The sequence below is a fragment of the Pseudophryne corroboree genome, chromosome 11 (assembly GCF_028390025.1).
Source record: "Pseudophryne corroboree isolate aPseCor3 chromosome 11, aPseCor3.hap2, whole genome shotgun sequence".
Lineage (NCBI taxonomy): Eukaryota > Metazoa > Chordata > Amphibia > Anura > Myobatrachidae > Pseudophryne > Pseudophryne corroboree.
The window spans coordinates 115,403,771-115,421,156 of record NC_086454.1 but is presented as its reverse complement, the minus strand read 5'-3'; the positions used below and the strand labels follow the sequence as shown (position 1 = coordinate 115,421,156).

At 45.5% G+C, this 17,386-nt stretch overlaps 1 protein-coding gene across 1 annotated transcript in view; it reads left to right on the top strand.

Annotated features, from left to right (window-relative positions):
• LOC134968665 (mucin-5B-like) overlaps positions 1 to 17,386 on the top strand; it is a 171,731-nt gene that overhangs the window by 31,133 nt on the left and 123,212 nt on the right. Inside the window, exon 14 of the mRNA XM_063944187.1 lies at positions 5,554 to 5,623. Within this exon, the coding sequence (XP_063800257.1) occupies positions 5,554 to 5,623 (70 nt within the window). The remainder of the gene's footprint in view (positions 1 to 5,553; positions 5,624 to 17,386) is intronic.

The window sequence follows — 17,386 nt, the reverse complement described above, 5'->3', positions numbered from 1 at the left end:
CTCTTTCAAAGTACACATTGGAGGGGGCAACTTAGGTAAAATAAAGCCAGTTTGTGCAAGGGCATCCAAATTGCCTCTTTTTCCTGCCAGTATACGTACGGACTGTCTGATATGCATACTTGGATGCTGTCACTCATATAATCCTCCACCATTCTTTCAATGGTGACAGAATCATATGTAGTGACAGTAGACATGTCAGTAATCATTGGCAGGTCATTCAGTCCGGACCAGATGTCAGGACTCACTCCTGACTGCCCTGCATCACTGCCAGCGGGTGGGCTAGGAAATCTTATCCCTTTCCTCGCAGCCCCAGTTGCGAGAGAAAATGAAGGAGGAGCTGTTGATGGGTCACGTTCCGCTTGAGTTGACAATTTTCTCACCAGCAAGTCTTTGAACCTCTGTAGATTTGCGTTTGCCGGAAAGATAGATACAACGTAGGCTTTAAACCTAGGATCGAGCACGGTGGCCAAAATGTAGTGCTTTGATTTCAACAGATTGACCACCTTGAATCCTGGCAAAGCGAATGAAGGGCTCCATCCACAAGTCCCAAATACTTTGCTGAATCGCTCTGTCTTAACTCCTCCTTCAATTTCTCCAGCTACTTCTGCAAAGCCTGATGAGGGGAATGACCTGACTCAAGCTGGCAGTGTCTGAACTGACTTCACGTGTGGCAAGTTCGAGGGTTGGAGAACCTTGCAAAAGACAGAAATCATTCTCCACTGTGCTTGAGTCAGGTGCATTCCCCCTCCTTTGCCTATATTGTAGGTGGATGTATAGGCTTGAATGACCTTTTGCTGCTCCTCCATCCTCTGAAGCATATAGAGTGTTGAATTCCACATTGTCACCATCTCTTACTTCAGGTGATGGCAGGGAAGGTTCAGGAGTGTTTGATGGCGCTCCAGTCTTCGGCACATGGTGGATGAATGCTGAAAGAGGCCCGCAATTTTTCGGGCCACCGACAGCATCTCCTGTAATTTAAAAAAAAATTCTGCACCACCAAATTAATTGTATGTGCAAAACATGGGACGTGCTGGAATTTGCCCAGATGTAATGCACGCACAATATTTGTGGTGTTGTCCGATATCACAAATCCCCAGGAGAGTCTAATTGGGGTAAGCCATTGTGCGATGATGTCCCTCATTTTCCGTAATAGGGTGTCAGCAGTGTGCCTCTTACGGAAATCGGTGATACATAGCGTAGCCTGCCTAGGAACGAGTTGGCTTTTGCAAGATACTGCTACTGGTGCCGCTGCTGTTGTTGTCGCTGCGAGAGGCTATACATCTCCCAGTGGGCTGTCACAGTCATATAGTCCTTAGTCTACCCTGTTCCACTTGTCCACATGTCCATGGTTAAGTGGACAGTGGGTACAATTGTATTTTTTAGGACACTTTTTCTGACGTCTCTGTACATTCTCGGTATCGCCTGCCTAGTGAAGTGGAACCTAGATGGGATTTGGTACTGAAGACACACTACTTCAAACAAATCTCTAAGTCCCACTGAACTAATGGCGGATACCGGACGCACGTCTAACACCAACATAGCTGTCAAGGCCTCAGTTATCCGCTTTGCAAAAGGATGACTGCTGTCATATTTCATCTTCCTCACAAAGGACTATTGGACAGTCAATTGCTTAGTTGAAGTAGTACAAATGATCTTCCGACTTCCCCTCTGGGATGACGATCGACTCCCAGCAGCAACAACAGCAGCGGCAGCAATAGCAGCAGTAGGCGTACCACTCAAGGATCCTCCAGAGGAATCCTGGTTAGGAGAGGACGCCTCAGTCTTGCCAGTGACATGGCCTGCAGGACTACTGACGTTCCTGACTGAGGAGGAAGTTGACGTTGAGGGAGTTGGTGGTGTGGCTTGCAGGAGCTTGGGTACAAGAGGAAGAAGGGATTTAGGTGTCAGTGAATTGTTTACGCTCTTACCCAAAGTATTACAACTTGACGCTGATTTATGATGAATGTGCTGCAGGTGACGTATAAGGGAGGATGTTCCTAGGTGGTTAACGTCCATACCCCTACTTATTACAGATTGACAGAGGCAACACACGGCTTTACACCTGTTGTCCGGATTTGTGGAGAAATAATTCCACACCGAAGAGGTGGCTTTTTTGGTATTTTGCCCAGTCATCAAAATGGGCTTATTCATCCCACGGACAACAGGTGTCTCCCCCAGTGACTGATTTAAACAAACCACATCACCAACAGAATCCTCATCGTCAACTTCCTCCTCAGCGCCAGCAACACCCATATCCTCATCCTGGTGTACTTCAACAGTGACATCTTTAATTGAATATCAGAAACTGGACTGCGGGTGCTCCATCCACCACTTGCAGTGTTGGGAAGGTCAGGCATTGTAACCGCCGACACACTTGGACTCTCCTTAGGGATTTGTGATACCATCTTAGAACGCACAGTTCTTTGCTGTGCTTTTGCCAGCTTAACTCTTATAATTTTTCTAGTGGGAGGATGAGGGCTTCCATCATCATGTGAAGCTGAATCACTAGCCATGAACATAGGCCAGGGCTTTAGCCATTCCTTGCCACTCCATGTCGTAAATGGCATATTTGCAAGTTTACGTTTCTCCTCAGACCATTTCAATTTATTTTTTGGGGTCTTTTTACTGAACTTTGGCTTTTTGGATTTTACATGCCCTCTACTATCACATTGGGCATCGGCCTTTGCAGACGACATTGATGGCATTTCATCATCTATGTTATGGCTAGTGGCAGCAGCTTCAGCACTAGGAGGAAGTAGTACTTGATCTCTCCCTATTTTATTCTCCAAATTTTTGTTCTCCATTATTTTTCTGGAGTTATATAACAATATGCGGTACAGGAGAGCGTACCTCTACACCACACAGGGCAAACCCTGTGAAAATTATTTGGATTAAATATTAATAACCCGTTTATTTGGAGTAAGTAATATACAGTACAGGACAGCACCACTGAATTTATATGGCAGCACCACTGGACTGAATTTATACGGCAGTACCACTAGAATTATACGGCAGTATCACTGGAATTGTACGGCAGTATCACTGGAATTACACGGCAGGATCACTGGAATTATACGGCAGTACCACTGGAATTGTACGGCAGGTTCACTGGAATTATACGGCAGTACCACTAGAATTATACGGCAGTACCACTGGACATATACGGCAGTATCACTGGACTGGACTTATACGCCAGTACCACTGAAATTATAGGGCAGGATCACTGGATTTATACGCCAGTACCACTGGAATTATACGGCAGTACCACTGGACTAATACAGCAGTACCACTAGTCATATACGGCAGTATCACTGGACTGGATTTATACGCCAGTACCATTGGAATTATACGGCAGGATCACTGGATTTATATGCCAGTACCACTGGAATTATACGGCAGGATTACTGGATTTATACGCCAGTACCACTGGAATTATACAGCAGGATCACTGGAATTATACGGCAGTACCACTGGATTTATACGGCAGTACCGCTGGACATATACAGCAGTATCAATGGACATATACGGCAGTATCACTGGACATATATGGCAGTACCACCGGACATATATAGCAGCACAGGGACACCACCACTGAACTGATGCAGGATAACACAGCACCACTGCAATGGACTGGACTTATACAGCAGCATTGGACATATGGCAGCAGAGGACACCACCACTGTGACTGGACTGATGCAGCACAAGACACCACCACTGGACTGATGCAGCACAACACAGCACCACTGGACTGGACTAATACAGCAGCAATGGACATATGGCAGCAGAGGACACAACCACTGTGACTGGACTTATGCAGCACCAGACACTACCTCTGAACTGATGCAGAGACACATCCTCTCTCTACACTCTCCAATGCCGGAGAGAAAATGGCGGCGACACGTGGCTCCTTATAAGGAATACAAACCCCGTGAGAATCCGAGAGCGGGATGATGATGTTTTCCTCATTCTGGTTTCTGAGTCAGGTGGGAAAACCCGGGCCTGACTCGGATCCGGGCTCGGGTGGTGAAGTTCGGGCGGGTTTAGCTCTCAGGGAACCGAACTTGCTCATCTCTAGTGAAAAGTCATCAAATATGGAGGTGGTTTGTTTGTAGCTAGCTATGATTTGGAGAAGTTGGCAAGCTTTTTCCAGAAGGACCACCTGTCACTGAAATAATGTTTTTAATTAAAATGCATGTCCTGTTTAAACAACATAAGGGTGGGTGGGAGGGCCCAAGGACAATTCCATCTTGTGCCTCTTTTTTTTCTTTGAATGATTGCTCTTTGGGGCCTAATTTTTAAAACTGCCATCCTGTCTGCTACTGCAGTGCCACTCCTAGGTGGGCCAGGTGTTTGTGCCGCCCACTTGTGTCGCTTAGCTCAGTCATCCAGCTACCTCGGTGCAACCTTTTGGCCTCAAAACAATATTGTGAGGTGTGAGGTGTTCAGAATACACTGGAAATGAGTGGAAATTAATGTTATTGAGGTTAATAATACCATAGGATCAAAATTACCCCCAAATTCTGTGATTTTAGCTGTTTTTATGTTTAAAAAAAAAAAAAATCCAGATCTAAAATAAAACCAAAACCCGAAGGGGTGGTTTTGGCAAAAACCAATCCAGATACAAAACACAAACGGAGATCCAGATCCAAAACCAAAACACAAAACCCGAACAGTGTTCGCCGCACATCTCAAATTCTTGCTCTATGGGTGTCGTGGAAACCCACGAGTGGGAAAAGTCCTGTTTTGCTTGGATTTCCGCTGGCGGCATTGTCACCTGTCAGGATTCTGGTGGTGGTATCCTGGCCCCCGGGATCCCGACAGCTGGCAAATTAAACACATCCCGATAAATTGGCCCCCATGTGAGTACGACCCCACCCCTCACTACTGTACCTTTTAAGCCAGCATCACAAGCTCCTCTCTCATCCTATCAGCAGAGCAAGTTAGTTACTGCTACCCAGTGCGCAGTGATTGTAGCATGTTCACTGGCATGCGGGGCTTCTCACGGCTTCCAACAGTCAGTCAGTGCCACTAATGTCTTAACAATTCCCTTCCTGGTGTGCAGCGCTTCTGGCACTTTCACTGCTACAGCCAGGGCTTCTGGTATATTGGCTATTACATTATGTAAATCCACTCCACTGCCATCAATATCATAGTCCATAAATGTTATTTTATTTATAAATATTGCCCCATTAATACATCTTATACATATTAATTATCAAAACTAATAATAATATAAGTATTTACTCTCTAATATATAAACTTCCCCACTTCAAACTATTTAAAACCCTTAAATTGAGGTTACATTATTAAGCCCCTACGGCTGTAGTGAACAAATACAAGTTGCATAAAAGCCATTTTCCAGCTTCCCTACTTTCCCTAATAAATGTAAAGCTTAAGCAAGACAATATAATACTGTAAGTCATAATTCTTATGAACATGTTTTACAAGTTGTTTTCACAGCAATCTGGTATAAATAGATAAAATAATAATAAAGCAGTTATTACTTTAATACTAATTAAAAACTAGACTGACTGTATTTCTTTTTATTTGCAGGTGCTTGCCATTAAAGATAATGGCATGGTGTTCCTTAACTCAATTCCAATTCAAATGCCTCTTTCAGTTGGTAAGTTTGAAAAAGTACTTACAGTAATGGTCATTCTTCTTGGAGCCATTGTGGTACAAGCAAGAAACCATATATGCAACTTCATTTACATATGAACAGTTACATTTGTTTTCAACAGACATGTATGGATTAGCAGTTTAGAAAATTCTTTTTGTATGCCCAGTGGGTAAAAAAACAACTTATAGATCATGGAAATAATCATATTAACAGAGCATTTCAGGAAATAAGTGTCGCTGTTATTATGTTAGTGAGGGCAGGGCTGCAGTCATAGCCAGAACTTTGTGGACCCCATAGCAACATTTTGAGCGCCTTCTCAATGAGTCTAGAGAGACACCTCCCTCCACAATGGTTGTTAATTTTATGCTCCATAATATTGCCCTAGTTCAGATTATACCACACAATGCCCCCAATTAATATTATGCCACACTATATCCCCCCCAATTCACAATATATCACATGCCACATTGTAGTGTTGCAACTACAGTATACATTATGCAACACAGTGTCTCCAGCACACATTATGCCACATAGGGGGCATGAATCAACCAATTTATACCTGAGGGGATACTTTCTAATGCAGGAAATTCCACTTGGACTGGAGATGTTCTTAATTTAGGCACACTGTTCCTTTCTGGAACAGTCCTAATCCAAACCTCCCAACTTTTCAATGAAGGGAGTTGGGACCCTCGCATGCAACCCACAAAGGGTGTGTGGCCTCAGATGAGAGGGGTGTGGTTTCTGTCTATTTGGGGCATGGACTCATGACATGTACCCTTTTTTGTTATTTTTAATGACACACTGTTTTGCACACCAGTGCCTGCAGGAAAGTACTGGTGTCAGAACTGTTATGCACTCCAGTGTCTGCAGGAATGTACTGGTGTTTGAACTGTTATGCAAAACAAATGGACTCACAGACAAACTGGGGAATATGACATAACGTACACAGAAGGTAATAGGGTAACAAAATACACACAAAGTGAACAGAGAAGCCCAGAGGCTAAGGAACTGGGTATCTCCCTTGTATTAGAACTGCACAGATGGAAAAAGCAAGATGTTGTGTTTTAATACGTAGAGAACCCGAAATGCTGTTGCTAAGGGCAACAGCAAAACCCTAAAGGGTTACCAACGGGTGTGGCAGTAAACTCCTTGGTCAGAGATGGAATGATAGACACAAGGAGAGTCTCCACAATCCTATTTCTCACTTGCAGTGCACAGGTTTTAGCTTACTGCCACTAAACTGACCCCTGACACCTAGCACAGTGAGACAGGATTAGACAGGCAAGTCTTAGAATACAGCCGCAAACTTGCTAAGTTCACAGAGTAGTAACAGAACCCCAGCAAGCTAAACGACTGACTCCAGTCTTACTGCTAGGTCTGGATTGGCAGAGTGTAATACCAAATCCCCAGGCCTATTTGCAGTAAGCAACAAACAAATACAAAGCTACACAGTACTGGCTAACTTTCATGAACTGACTAACCAACAAAGATTCAGCAGCATCTGCTTACCCTGAAAAGAGGCCTTATAAAGCAGGTGCTGTCCACGCCCCACTCAGACCTCACAGACTGTGAGCACAAAAACCAGCACCGGATCCCCTGCCGTGCACAGAGCCTATAACCACTGCACAGCAAAAGACCCGAACCGGAGTATCAGCTGCGCTCAGGTTACTCCACTAGCACTTGTCTCCCGGTTGCCATGACGACGTGGCAGCACAGGGCAGGAGACCCTAACAGTACCCCCCCTCTGACGAGGGGTCAAAGAACCCCTACCACCGGGTTTATCGGGGAACTGCGAGAAGAAAGAGCGTATCAGTCTGGGGGCATGAAGATCACAACTGCGCACCCACGACCGCTCCTCCGGGCCATACCCCTTCCAGTGCACCAAAAATGACAGCCGACCCTGAACCACCTTGGAGTCAAGAATCCTTTCAACAACAAACTCCCTCTGGCCACGTATCAGAAGAGGGGAAGGTCTTCCACTGGAAGAAGGATTACTAATCACCCGTTTTAAAAGGGAACAATGAAATGTTTTATTGATACCCAAAGAACGGGGCAGATCTAACTGAAATGCCACCGGATTGATAACCCTGGTGATCTTATAAGGGCCGATGAACCGGGGCCCTAACTTATGAGATGGCTGTCTCAACTTCAAATTCTTGGTAGACAACCAGACGAAGTCTCCTAATTTGAAGCTGCAGGGTCTTTTCCGCTTATCAAAAACCCTTTTGGTCACTAATGACACAGACACAAGGGCTTTCTTCACTTTCCGCCAAATACCTCTAAGGACCGAAACCACAGAGGAACCACCAGGCGTGGAGTCCAGGGGGTCAAAAGAATTGGCCTTAGGATGATGCCCATACACACAAAGGAAGGGAGAGATCCCTGTAGCAGAGTGAGCCGCGTTGTTATAGGCAAACTCCGCCATGGACAGATGAGCAACCCAGTCAGTCTGACACTTGGAGACATAACACCTGAGGAACTGCTCCAAGGACTGGTTCACCCTTTCAGTCTGCCCATTAGACTGCGGATGGTAGCCTGACGACAAGCTGACAGAAATCTGGAGATCGGAACAAAATGCCCTCCAGAATTTGGCCACAAACTGGGATCCGCGGTCAGAGACCACATCAAGTGGCAACCCGTGGAGACGCACAACATGCAGCATAAATAATTCAGACAGGCGTCTGGCTGATGGCAGCCCAACCAGTGGAACGAAGTGCGCCATCTTTGAAAACCTGTCAACGACAACCCAGATGGCTGTCATCCCCGAGGATTTGGGCAAGTCCACCACAAAATCCATTGAAATGTGGGTCCATGGCTTAGATGGGATAGAGAGTGGATGTAATGGGCCAACAGGAACCCCTCTAGGAGTCTTATTTCGGGCACAGATGTCACATGCCCGAACCCACTGATCCACATCCTTAGCCACCGAGGGCCACCACACCGCCCTAGATAGCAACTCCCGAGTTCTGGCAATACCCGGGTGACCTGCCGACTTCTTGGCATGGAATTCCAGGAACACTCGCTGTCTTAACCTAGGAGGCACAAACAAAAGACCTACCGGAAGGTCTGGAGGAGCCTGCTCCTGTGCTCTAAGGACTAATGATAAGAGGTCCTGGGTAATGCCCACTTTAATACATGATGGGGAAACAATGGGCAACGGCTCCTCGGTGGTCTCCTGGATTGGAGCAAAACTCAGCGAGAGCGCATCAGCCTTGATGTTTTTTGACCCAGGGCGATATGTTATCAAAAAATTAAAGCGAGCAAAAAACAAAGCCCATCGTGCCTGCCTGGCATTGAGATGCTTCGCTGACTCTAAATATGCCAGATTCTTATGGTCAGTGAGAATTGAGACCACAAACTTAGCCCCCTCAAGCCAGTGTCTCCACTCCTCGAGTGCATCCTTAATAGCCAACAATTCCCGGTTACCCACGTCATAATTCATCTCGGCAGGCGAAAATTTACGGGAAAAGTAAGCACAGGGATGAAGGCGATTATCAGACACTCCCATCTGAGAAAGCACTGCCCCAATACCCATCTCAGAGGCATCCACCTCCACCACAAAAGGACGCTCTGGATCTGGGTGTCGCAGCACCTTGGCCGAAACAAATGCCCTTTTGAGACGGGCAAAAGCCGCTTTAGCCTCACAAGACCAGTGAGCAACATCCGCCCCTTTCTTAGTGAGTGCCACCAAGGGCGCCACTATAGACGAAAATCCAGCGATAAATCGTCTATAAAAATTCGCAAAGCCCAGGAAACGCTGAAGCGCCTTCAAACTAGTGGGCTGCACCCAATCCAGGACTGCCTGTACCTTGGAACCCTCCATTTGGAAACCTTCTGGGGAGATAATATATCCTAGAAATGCGATTTGCTGAACTTCAAATTCGCACTTCTCCAGCTTCGCCCCAAGCCGGTGGTCTCTGAGTTTCTGGAGGACTAAGCGTACATGCTTCCGATGTTCCTCCAGGGAATGGGAGAAGATTAGGATGTCATCTAAGTATACAACTAAGAATCTATCCAAATATTCCCTGAGCACATCATTCATGAAATCCTGGAAGACTGCCGGGGCATTACAGAGCTCAAAAGGCATCACCAAATATTCATAATGCCCTGAGTGGGTATTAAAGGCAGTCTTCCATTCATCCCCCTCTCTTATTCGGATTAGATTGTACGCACCGCGTAGGTCAATCTTAGAAAAAATGGTGGCAGTACGAAGCTGGTCAAACAAGACCGAAATGAGAGGCAGTGGGTATGAGTTTTTAATCGTGATACGGTTCAATTCCCTGAAGTCGATGCAGGGTCGCAACGAACCGTCCTTTTTACCCACAAAGAAGAACCCCGACCCAACTGGAGACAGTGAAGGTCTGATAAATCCCTTAGCCAAGTTCTCCTGAATGTACTCTGCCATAGCCTGAGTCTCAGGACGTGACAGGGAGTACAACCTGCTCTTGGGAAGCTTAGCATTTGGCAACAAATCAATGGCACAGTCATAGGGGCGATGGGGAGGTAGTACCTCTGCAACTTTTTTGGAGAACACGTCCGCAAAATCTGCATAACACCCTGGCAATCCTGGCAAACTTAGCTGCGAGAGCCTGACTGGAAGGCTCAAGCAACTCCTGAAACAATCAGTACCCCAACTAAGAATCTCCCCAGAGACCCAGTCAAATTGAGGATTGTGGGCCCTTAACCAGGGTAACCCCAACACCAATGGGGCAAAAGTACAGACAGTCACATAAAAGGACAATTTTTCAGAGTGTGTGGCTCCAATAAACAAAGAAATCTGGCTAGTGCAAGAGGTAATTTTACCTTGGGATAATGGTTCCCCGTTTAACCCACAGATCTCAATTTCCGATGCCAAGGGTACTAAGGGAACAGAGTGTTTCAGGGCGAATTGGCGGTCCATAAAAACCCCGTCGGCCCCACTGTCCACAAAGGCCTCAGTCTTGACAGTTTGACCGAGGATCTTCAAGGTCACCGGAATGATAAAAGTCTTCTTGGGAAATTCTGACTTCTGGCCTGACAGGATATTTCCCATCACCCTCAGGCCCTGAAGTTTTCCGGCTTTTCTGGGCATGATACTACCACATGACCTTTATTCCCACAGTACAAACACAACCCCTGCTGTCTCCTCCGCGTCTTCTCACGCGAGGAGAGGCGGGTAGCCCCAATCTGCATAGGCTCCTCAGAAAATTCCTCAGAGTCTGAGATTCCCTTGGGAAGGAAGGAAATCTCAGTCTCCCTTTCAAGCCTACGCTCTCTCAGCCGTCTATCCACCCGGATGGATAACTGCATGAGCTGATCCAAGCTATCAGGCAAGGGATATTGTACCAGTTGGTCCTTTATCTGGTTAGAAAGACCTCTTCGGTACTGGTGTCTCAGGGCTGGGTCATTCCACTGGGTATCATGGGCCAACCTCCGAAACTCCGTACAGTAAACCTCAACTGGCCTTCGCCCTTGCTTAAGGATCGAAATCTGAGCCTCCGCTGAGGCCGTCTTGTCAGGGTCATCATACAACATGCCCAGTGCCGTAAAAAAAGCATCAACACTTTTAAGCGACGGACAGTCAGGCTGCAACCCATATGCCCAGACCTGTGGGTCTCCTTGTAGCAAGGAAATCACTATGCCACCCGCTGAATCTCCGACCCAGAAGACTGAGGCCTAAGCCGGAAGTATAGCTTGCAGCTCTCCTTGAAACAAAAGAACTGCGAGCGATCTCCAGAAAAACGATCCGGGAGATTTACTTTCGGCTCCTTAACCCCTGCAGGTGCTGCTGCTGCGGGAGCTCCGCCAGCAGCCTGGGAGGTGTGCATTTTAATGGACAAATCATTAAATTGTCGAGTCAGGACCTGCACCTGATCGACCACCTGTTGCAACGTATTTTGAGGGGTATGCTCCATATTCCCACAAAATTTCAACAGGAGTATTAGGCTGCTGAATATGTTATGCACACCAGTGCCTGCAGGAAAGTACTGGTGTCAGAACTGTTATGCACTCCAGTGTCTGCAGGAATGTACTGGTGTTTGAACTGTTATGCAAAACAAATGGACTCACAGACAAACTGGGGAATATGACATAACGTACACAGAAGGTAATAGGGTAACAAAATACACACAAAGTGAACAGAGAAGCCCAGAGGCTAAGGAACTGGGTATCTCCCTTGTATTAGAACTGCACAGATGGAAAAAGCAAGATGTTGTGTTTTAATACGTAGAGAACCCGAAATGCTGTTGCTAAGGGCAACAGCAAAACCCTAAAGGGTTACCAACGGGTGTGGCAGTAAACTCCTTGGTCAGAGATGGAATGATAGACACAAGGAGAGTCTCCACAATCCTATTTCTCACTTGCAGTGCACAGGTTTTAGCTTACTGCCACTAAACTGACCCCTGACACCTAGCACAGTGAGACAGGATTAGACAGGCAAGTCTTAGAATACAGCCGCAAACTTGCTAAGTTCACAGAGTAGTAACAGAACCCCAGCAAGCTAAACGACTGACTCCAGTCTTACTGCTAGGTCTGGATTGGCAGAGTGTAATACCAAATCCCCAGGCCTATTTGCAGTAAGCAACAAACAAATACAAAGCTACACAGTACTGGCTAACTTTCATGAACTGACTAACCAACAAAGATTCAGCAGCATCTGCTTACCCTGAAAAGAGGCCTTATAAAGCAGGTGCTGTCCACGCCCCACTCAGACCTCACAGACTGTGAGCACAAAAACCAGCACCGGATCCCCTGCCGTGCACAGAGCCTATAACCACTGCACAGCAAAAGACCCGAACCGGAGTATCAGCTGCGCTCAGGTTACTCCACTAGCACTTGTCTCCCGGTTGCCATGACGACGTGGCAGCACAGGGCAGGAGACCCTAACACACACCCTTAAAAAACTATTGATTTTGTTGAAAAATTGACTGATTTAAAAAGTTGCTTCAGCGCCCCTCTGGGCCCTGAAACTTAAACTTCATTAATTTCTCTGTAGATCCACGTCTGACTATATGAGCTGGGTCTTGGGCCCCATAAGCCTCTGGGCCCCATAGAATGCACACCCCTTGCATCATCTATAGCTCCCTCATTGCATGTGCAGAACTTCCATAGTGCGCACTTTCCCAAACTTTAAATTAGATGTAAATGCTCCTGTTTGTATTGAAAGTGCGTGGGCCTAATTATGGTGGTGTCTGTAGTCGAGTGCTACCCCACTTAAGGTGAAGCTATAGATGTTGGGGAGCAGGTTCAAGTTGCAGTTGCCTGTCTTATACTGTATATTAACCTTCTGCCTTCCTTGTTCGGCATCATGAGGACTTTCTGTTGATCACTACTCGCTGTACCCTGTTGTCCAGCCAGTTACTTATCCATGTGCAAACAGTTTTTCCTAGGCCAAGCTCTTTTCATTTGATGATTAGTCTCCTGTGAGGCACTGTATCGAAGGCTTTTGCAAAATCTAAGTAGACCACATCCACTGCTTTTCCTTGGTCAAGATTGTTGCGCACTTCCTCGTAGAAGTTAACTAAGTTAGTTTGACATGATCTGTCCCTCACAAACCCATGCTGGTTCTTGCTAATAATCTTAGTGGTCTGCAGATACTCCTGTATGCTATCCCTTAGAATTCCTTCCAATATTTTCCCCACTGAAAATGTCAAACTAACCGGCCTGTAGTTACCCGGATGATTTTTGGATCCGTTTTAAATAATGGCACTACATCTGCTATACGCCAATCCTTCGGTACCATGCCAGATCTAATTGAACTATTGAAAATCAAGTATAGTGGTCTTGCTAGTTGTAACATAAGCTCCATAAAAACCCTCGGATGAAGTCCGTCCTGGCCAGGTGATTTATTAATCTTTATTTTGCATAACCTCTCTCTGACTACTTCTTCACTTAAACAAGTATCTAACCACGAATCCTTACTGTCATTATCGCTATGTACTACTCCCACCGTCAGTTCTACTCTGGTGAAAACTGATGAAAAAAATTTGTTCAGTATTTCTGCTTTTGATTCGTCATCATTTAACAATACTCCAAATTCATTTTTTAATGAGCCTATGTTCTCCTTTTTTTTACCTTTTACTGTTTATGTATTTAAAAAAAAAAATTAGAATTAGTTTTACTCTCTATAGCAAATTGCTTTTCGTTTTTAATTTTAGCTACTCTTATTGCATTTTTGCTTCTTTTATTGCATTCCTTGTAGTACTGGAATGAATCCTCCTTTCCATTAGATTTAAATGCTTTGAAAGCACGCTTCTTTTTATCGAATTCGGCCTTGACCTTCTTGTTAAGCCACATCGGTTTGAGTTTGGTACTCCTGCACTTGCTGCTTATATGCCACATACCGTAATGCCCATTATACAATATTCCACACACCGTAATGTCTGTGACTCATTATGCCACACACCACATTGCCCGTGATACATTATGCTATACACCATAATACCTGTGATACATTATGCAACACACCACAATGCCCCTGTCACATTATACCACATACCGCAATGCCCGTGATACAGTATGCCACAAAACTGCAATGTCTGTTATACAGTATGTCACACACAGCAATGCCCATTATATATTATGCCACACACTGCAATATCCGTGATACATTTTGCCACACACCACTATGTCAATTACACATTACGCCCCTAATTACTTTTAAATTACCTGATCAGTGCCAGGGTTTTCAAGCTCTGGGTTCCATGGTCGTTGCCAGGTGTTCTATGCTATGGGTTCCATGTTTTAGTTTCCAGGGGTTTCATGCTCTGGGTGTAATGCTCATTACCAGTGCTTTCATGCTCTGGGTGTCATGCTCATTTCCAGTTGTGGGTAAGGCTCGTTGCCAGGGGTTTTCATGCTGTCAGTGTCATGCTCATTGCCAGAGGTGTGTAATGTTCGCTGTCAGGGTTTTTTTTGCTACTGGTATCATGCTTATTGCCAGGGGTGTGTAATGCTCATTGCCAGGGGGTTTTATGATGTTGGTGTCATGCTCATTGCCAGGGGTGCAATGCTCATTGCCAGGGGTTTTCATGCTCTGGGTGTAATGCTCCTTGCCACGGGTGTGTAATGCTTGTTGCCAGGGTTTCATGCTCTGGGTGTCATGCCCATTTCTAGGGGTGCATAATGCTCATTGACAGGGGTTTTCATGCTGTCTGTGTAATGCTCATTGCCAGGGATGTCTAATGCTTGTTGCCAGGGGCTGTCATGCTCTGAGTGTCATGCTTGTTGCCATGGGTGTGTAATGCTCATTGACAGGGGTTTTCTTATGTAAGGCTGCCACCAGTGTTAAGTACTCCTAGCACTTCCCGGCTCTGTCAGACACTGGAGGTGAAGTATGGCCTCTAGCATCTGTCTCCTCCATGGCGGCAACCATTTAAGGAGGGACATTTAGCAGATTGACATGCAGACAGCTAGTCCACATGGGAAACTGCACTTAAACAGCGGCAGCGCCCCCCCCCCCCCCCCCAGCCCAGCACCTCCAAGCCTCTGCAGTAGCTGCGGGGTTGTAGTTATGCTATGGCATTACCCCCCCTATTAGTGGAGCCCAGTGCTGGTTTTAAAAATATGTGGGACCTTTGTTCTCTGTAGTTTTTAATCCAGGACTGGCTCAAAGCCAGGATTTTTTTTATTACTGTTTAACTATTTAATTACTTTTACACACAGAAACCTGCACGGATCTCGCTGACCTGTGCATGCTTATGTCAAACGCACATCTTAGAATGAAACTCGCATTACAAGGTGTGAGTTTACCCGCAATGAAACTCGCATGGACTTGCATTTCTGATAGCTCTGAACTCCCTAACTTGCTGGCTATTACACAGTGTGAGCAGAGGTACAAACTTGCAGTGATTTGGTGCAAGTTTGTACTCACACATTAAATAGTACCCTATTATGGAAAAGATATAATAATAGTTTTCTGCGCTTGTGGTGAGCTGCTCAGTTTCTGGATCGAGAGATCAATATTTGAAAAAAGTGTAACTGAGCGCTATGTTCATGTGTGCAATATGAAGGAAAAAAGGCAGGAAATATAGTAGAAGTGAAGAGAGAAGCTGGAGAGTGCAATGGGTGCAGTAAAAGAAATGAGAGAAAGGGTTAAGGATGGACACTAGAAATGGTTAAAAAAATAATCATGTGAAACACATGTATGACATAAAAAGACAATGGTCTAGTGACCCAATGTTTACAGCCCCTTTTGGGTGTTTGGTGTGGAGCTGGTTGGAGAAACAAATAGTCCCGCTTCAAGTGCTGTCCCTGGCTTACCCTAAGACAGGTCCCACTGTGTGTGCTATGCACTCTGGCCGGAAGTTCGGATCTTTGGCTTCCGGTGACGTCAGACGCTGGTGGCGGCGGTAGCAGTGCTTTCTCCTTCTCTTGTGTTTGCTCCCACACTGTATCCAAAGCGTTTTGAATCCTGTTGGATTCTTTCACGGTTTTTTAAATTTTTTAGCCATTTCTAGTGTCCATCCTTTACCCTTTCTCTCATTTCTTTTACTGCACCCATTGCACTCTCCAGCTTCTCTCTTCACTTCTACTATATTTCCTCCCTTTTTTTCCTTCATATTGTACACATGAACATAGCGCTCAGTTACACTTTTTTCAAATATTGTACCCTATTATATTCTGCTTGTTCCACAACAATAGATGCATTCATTATGGAAATATAACTGGATTTATTTCACTAATGTAAAATTACTGAATCAGGGTGCTACTTCCCCTTCAAAAGGTAATTACAGCTCTAACTGCAACAAGACTCTCTGCGTGGAATCACAAGTCTCAGGCAGTCTACTTTTTGTACTCTCTCTCAATTTCTTATTTCTTTAACACCCAGCTCTCCTCTCTCAACAGCTCCAACTGTCACCCCTCCGAATGATCTATTTTGAATAAACTTTATTCTAAAATGACACTGGCTTCAGCCCCTTTCCAAAATTGCACCTGTGTGGTATGACAGTAGGGGATTCAAAAGTGTTAACATTCCTCATAGAAGAAGCTCTGCAGATCTTTCATAACAAAGTGTTGGCAAGGGGCTCATTTCAACTTCTGTTGCAGTTTTGCTAAAATAGCAAAACCGCAACTGCTTATGATTGCATGCAGGGGGCCACCCACCACAGGGCAAGGCCGCTCAGCAGGCTAAGTGCCACCCTGTAATGCGAACACAATCGAATTGCAATCACATCGCAGGAATCACAGCAGTTAAGGTGATACGGCCGACGGCTGACCCAGCGGCGGTGGTGGTGGGGGTGACGGCAGGAATGTGGTTTCTTCACTCCTCCCGTCACCGGGCTCCATAGCCCTGCATGCTAATATTGACGAGATTGTCCATATTGGCATGTGTGTATAAACGACTCGGCACTATCGATGAACGAGCACAGGGCCGCACATAGTTCATCGTTGGTGCATACACACTGACAGATATGAACAATATCTCGTTCATTAATTAACAAGATCATTCATATCTTTCAGTGTCATCACTAAGTGTATAGGGCCTATTAGGGTCGACCCCTGCCTGCGTAGGCTGGCTGCAAAGGCAGGTGCACAGCCATTATCCTATATTGTGCCCTCTTGCAAAAATTATATTTTAAATGTGACTTAAGGTTTGGAGAGTGTGCACGCATGGACATCTAGATATTGAAAGTTCCTCTCCACCCAAAAGGGCTTGACTAATTCACTTGCTTGGAGGTGAAAGATATCTGGCCTCAGCCTATACTTTCAATGGAATGCATTTTGTATTAGAAAGGCGTGCAAATAAACACTGCTGAAAAATAAATACACTTGATTTTCCTTCAGTTC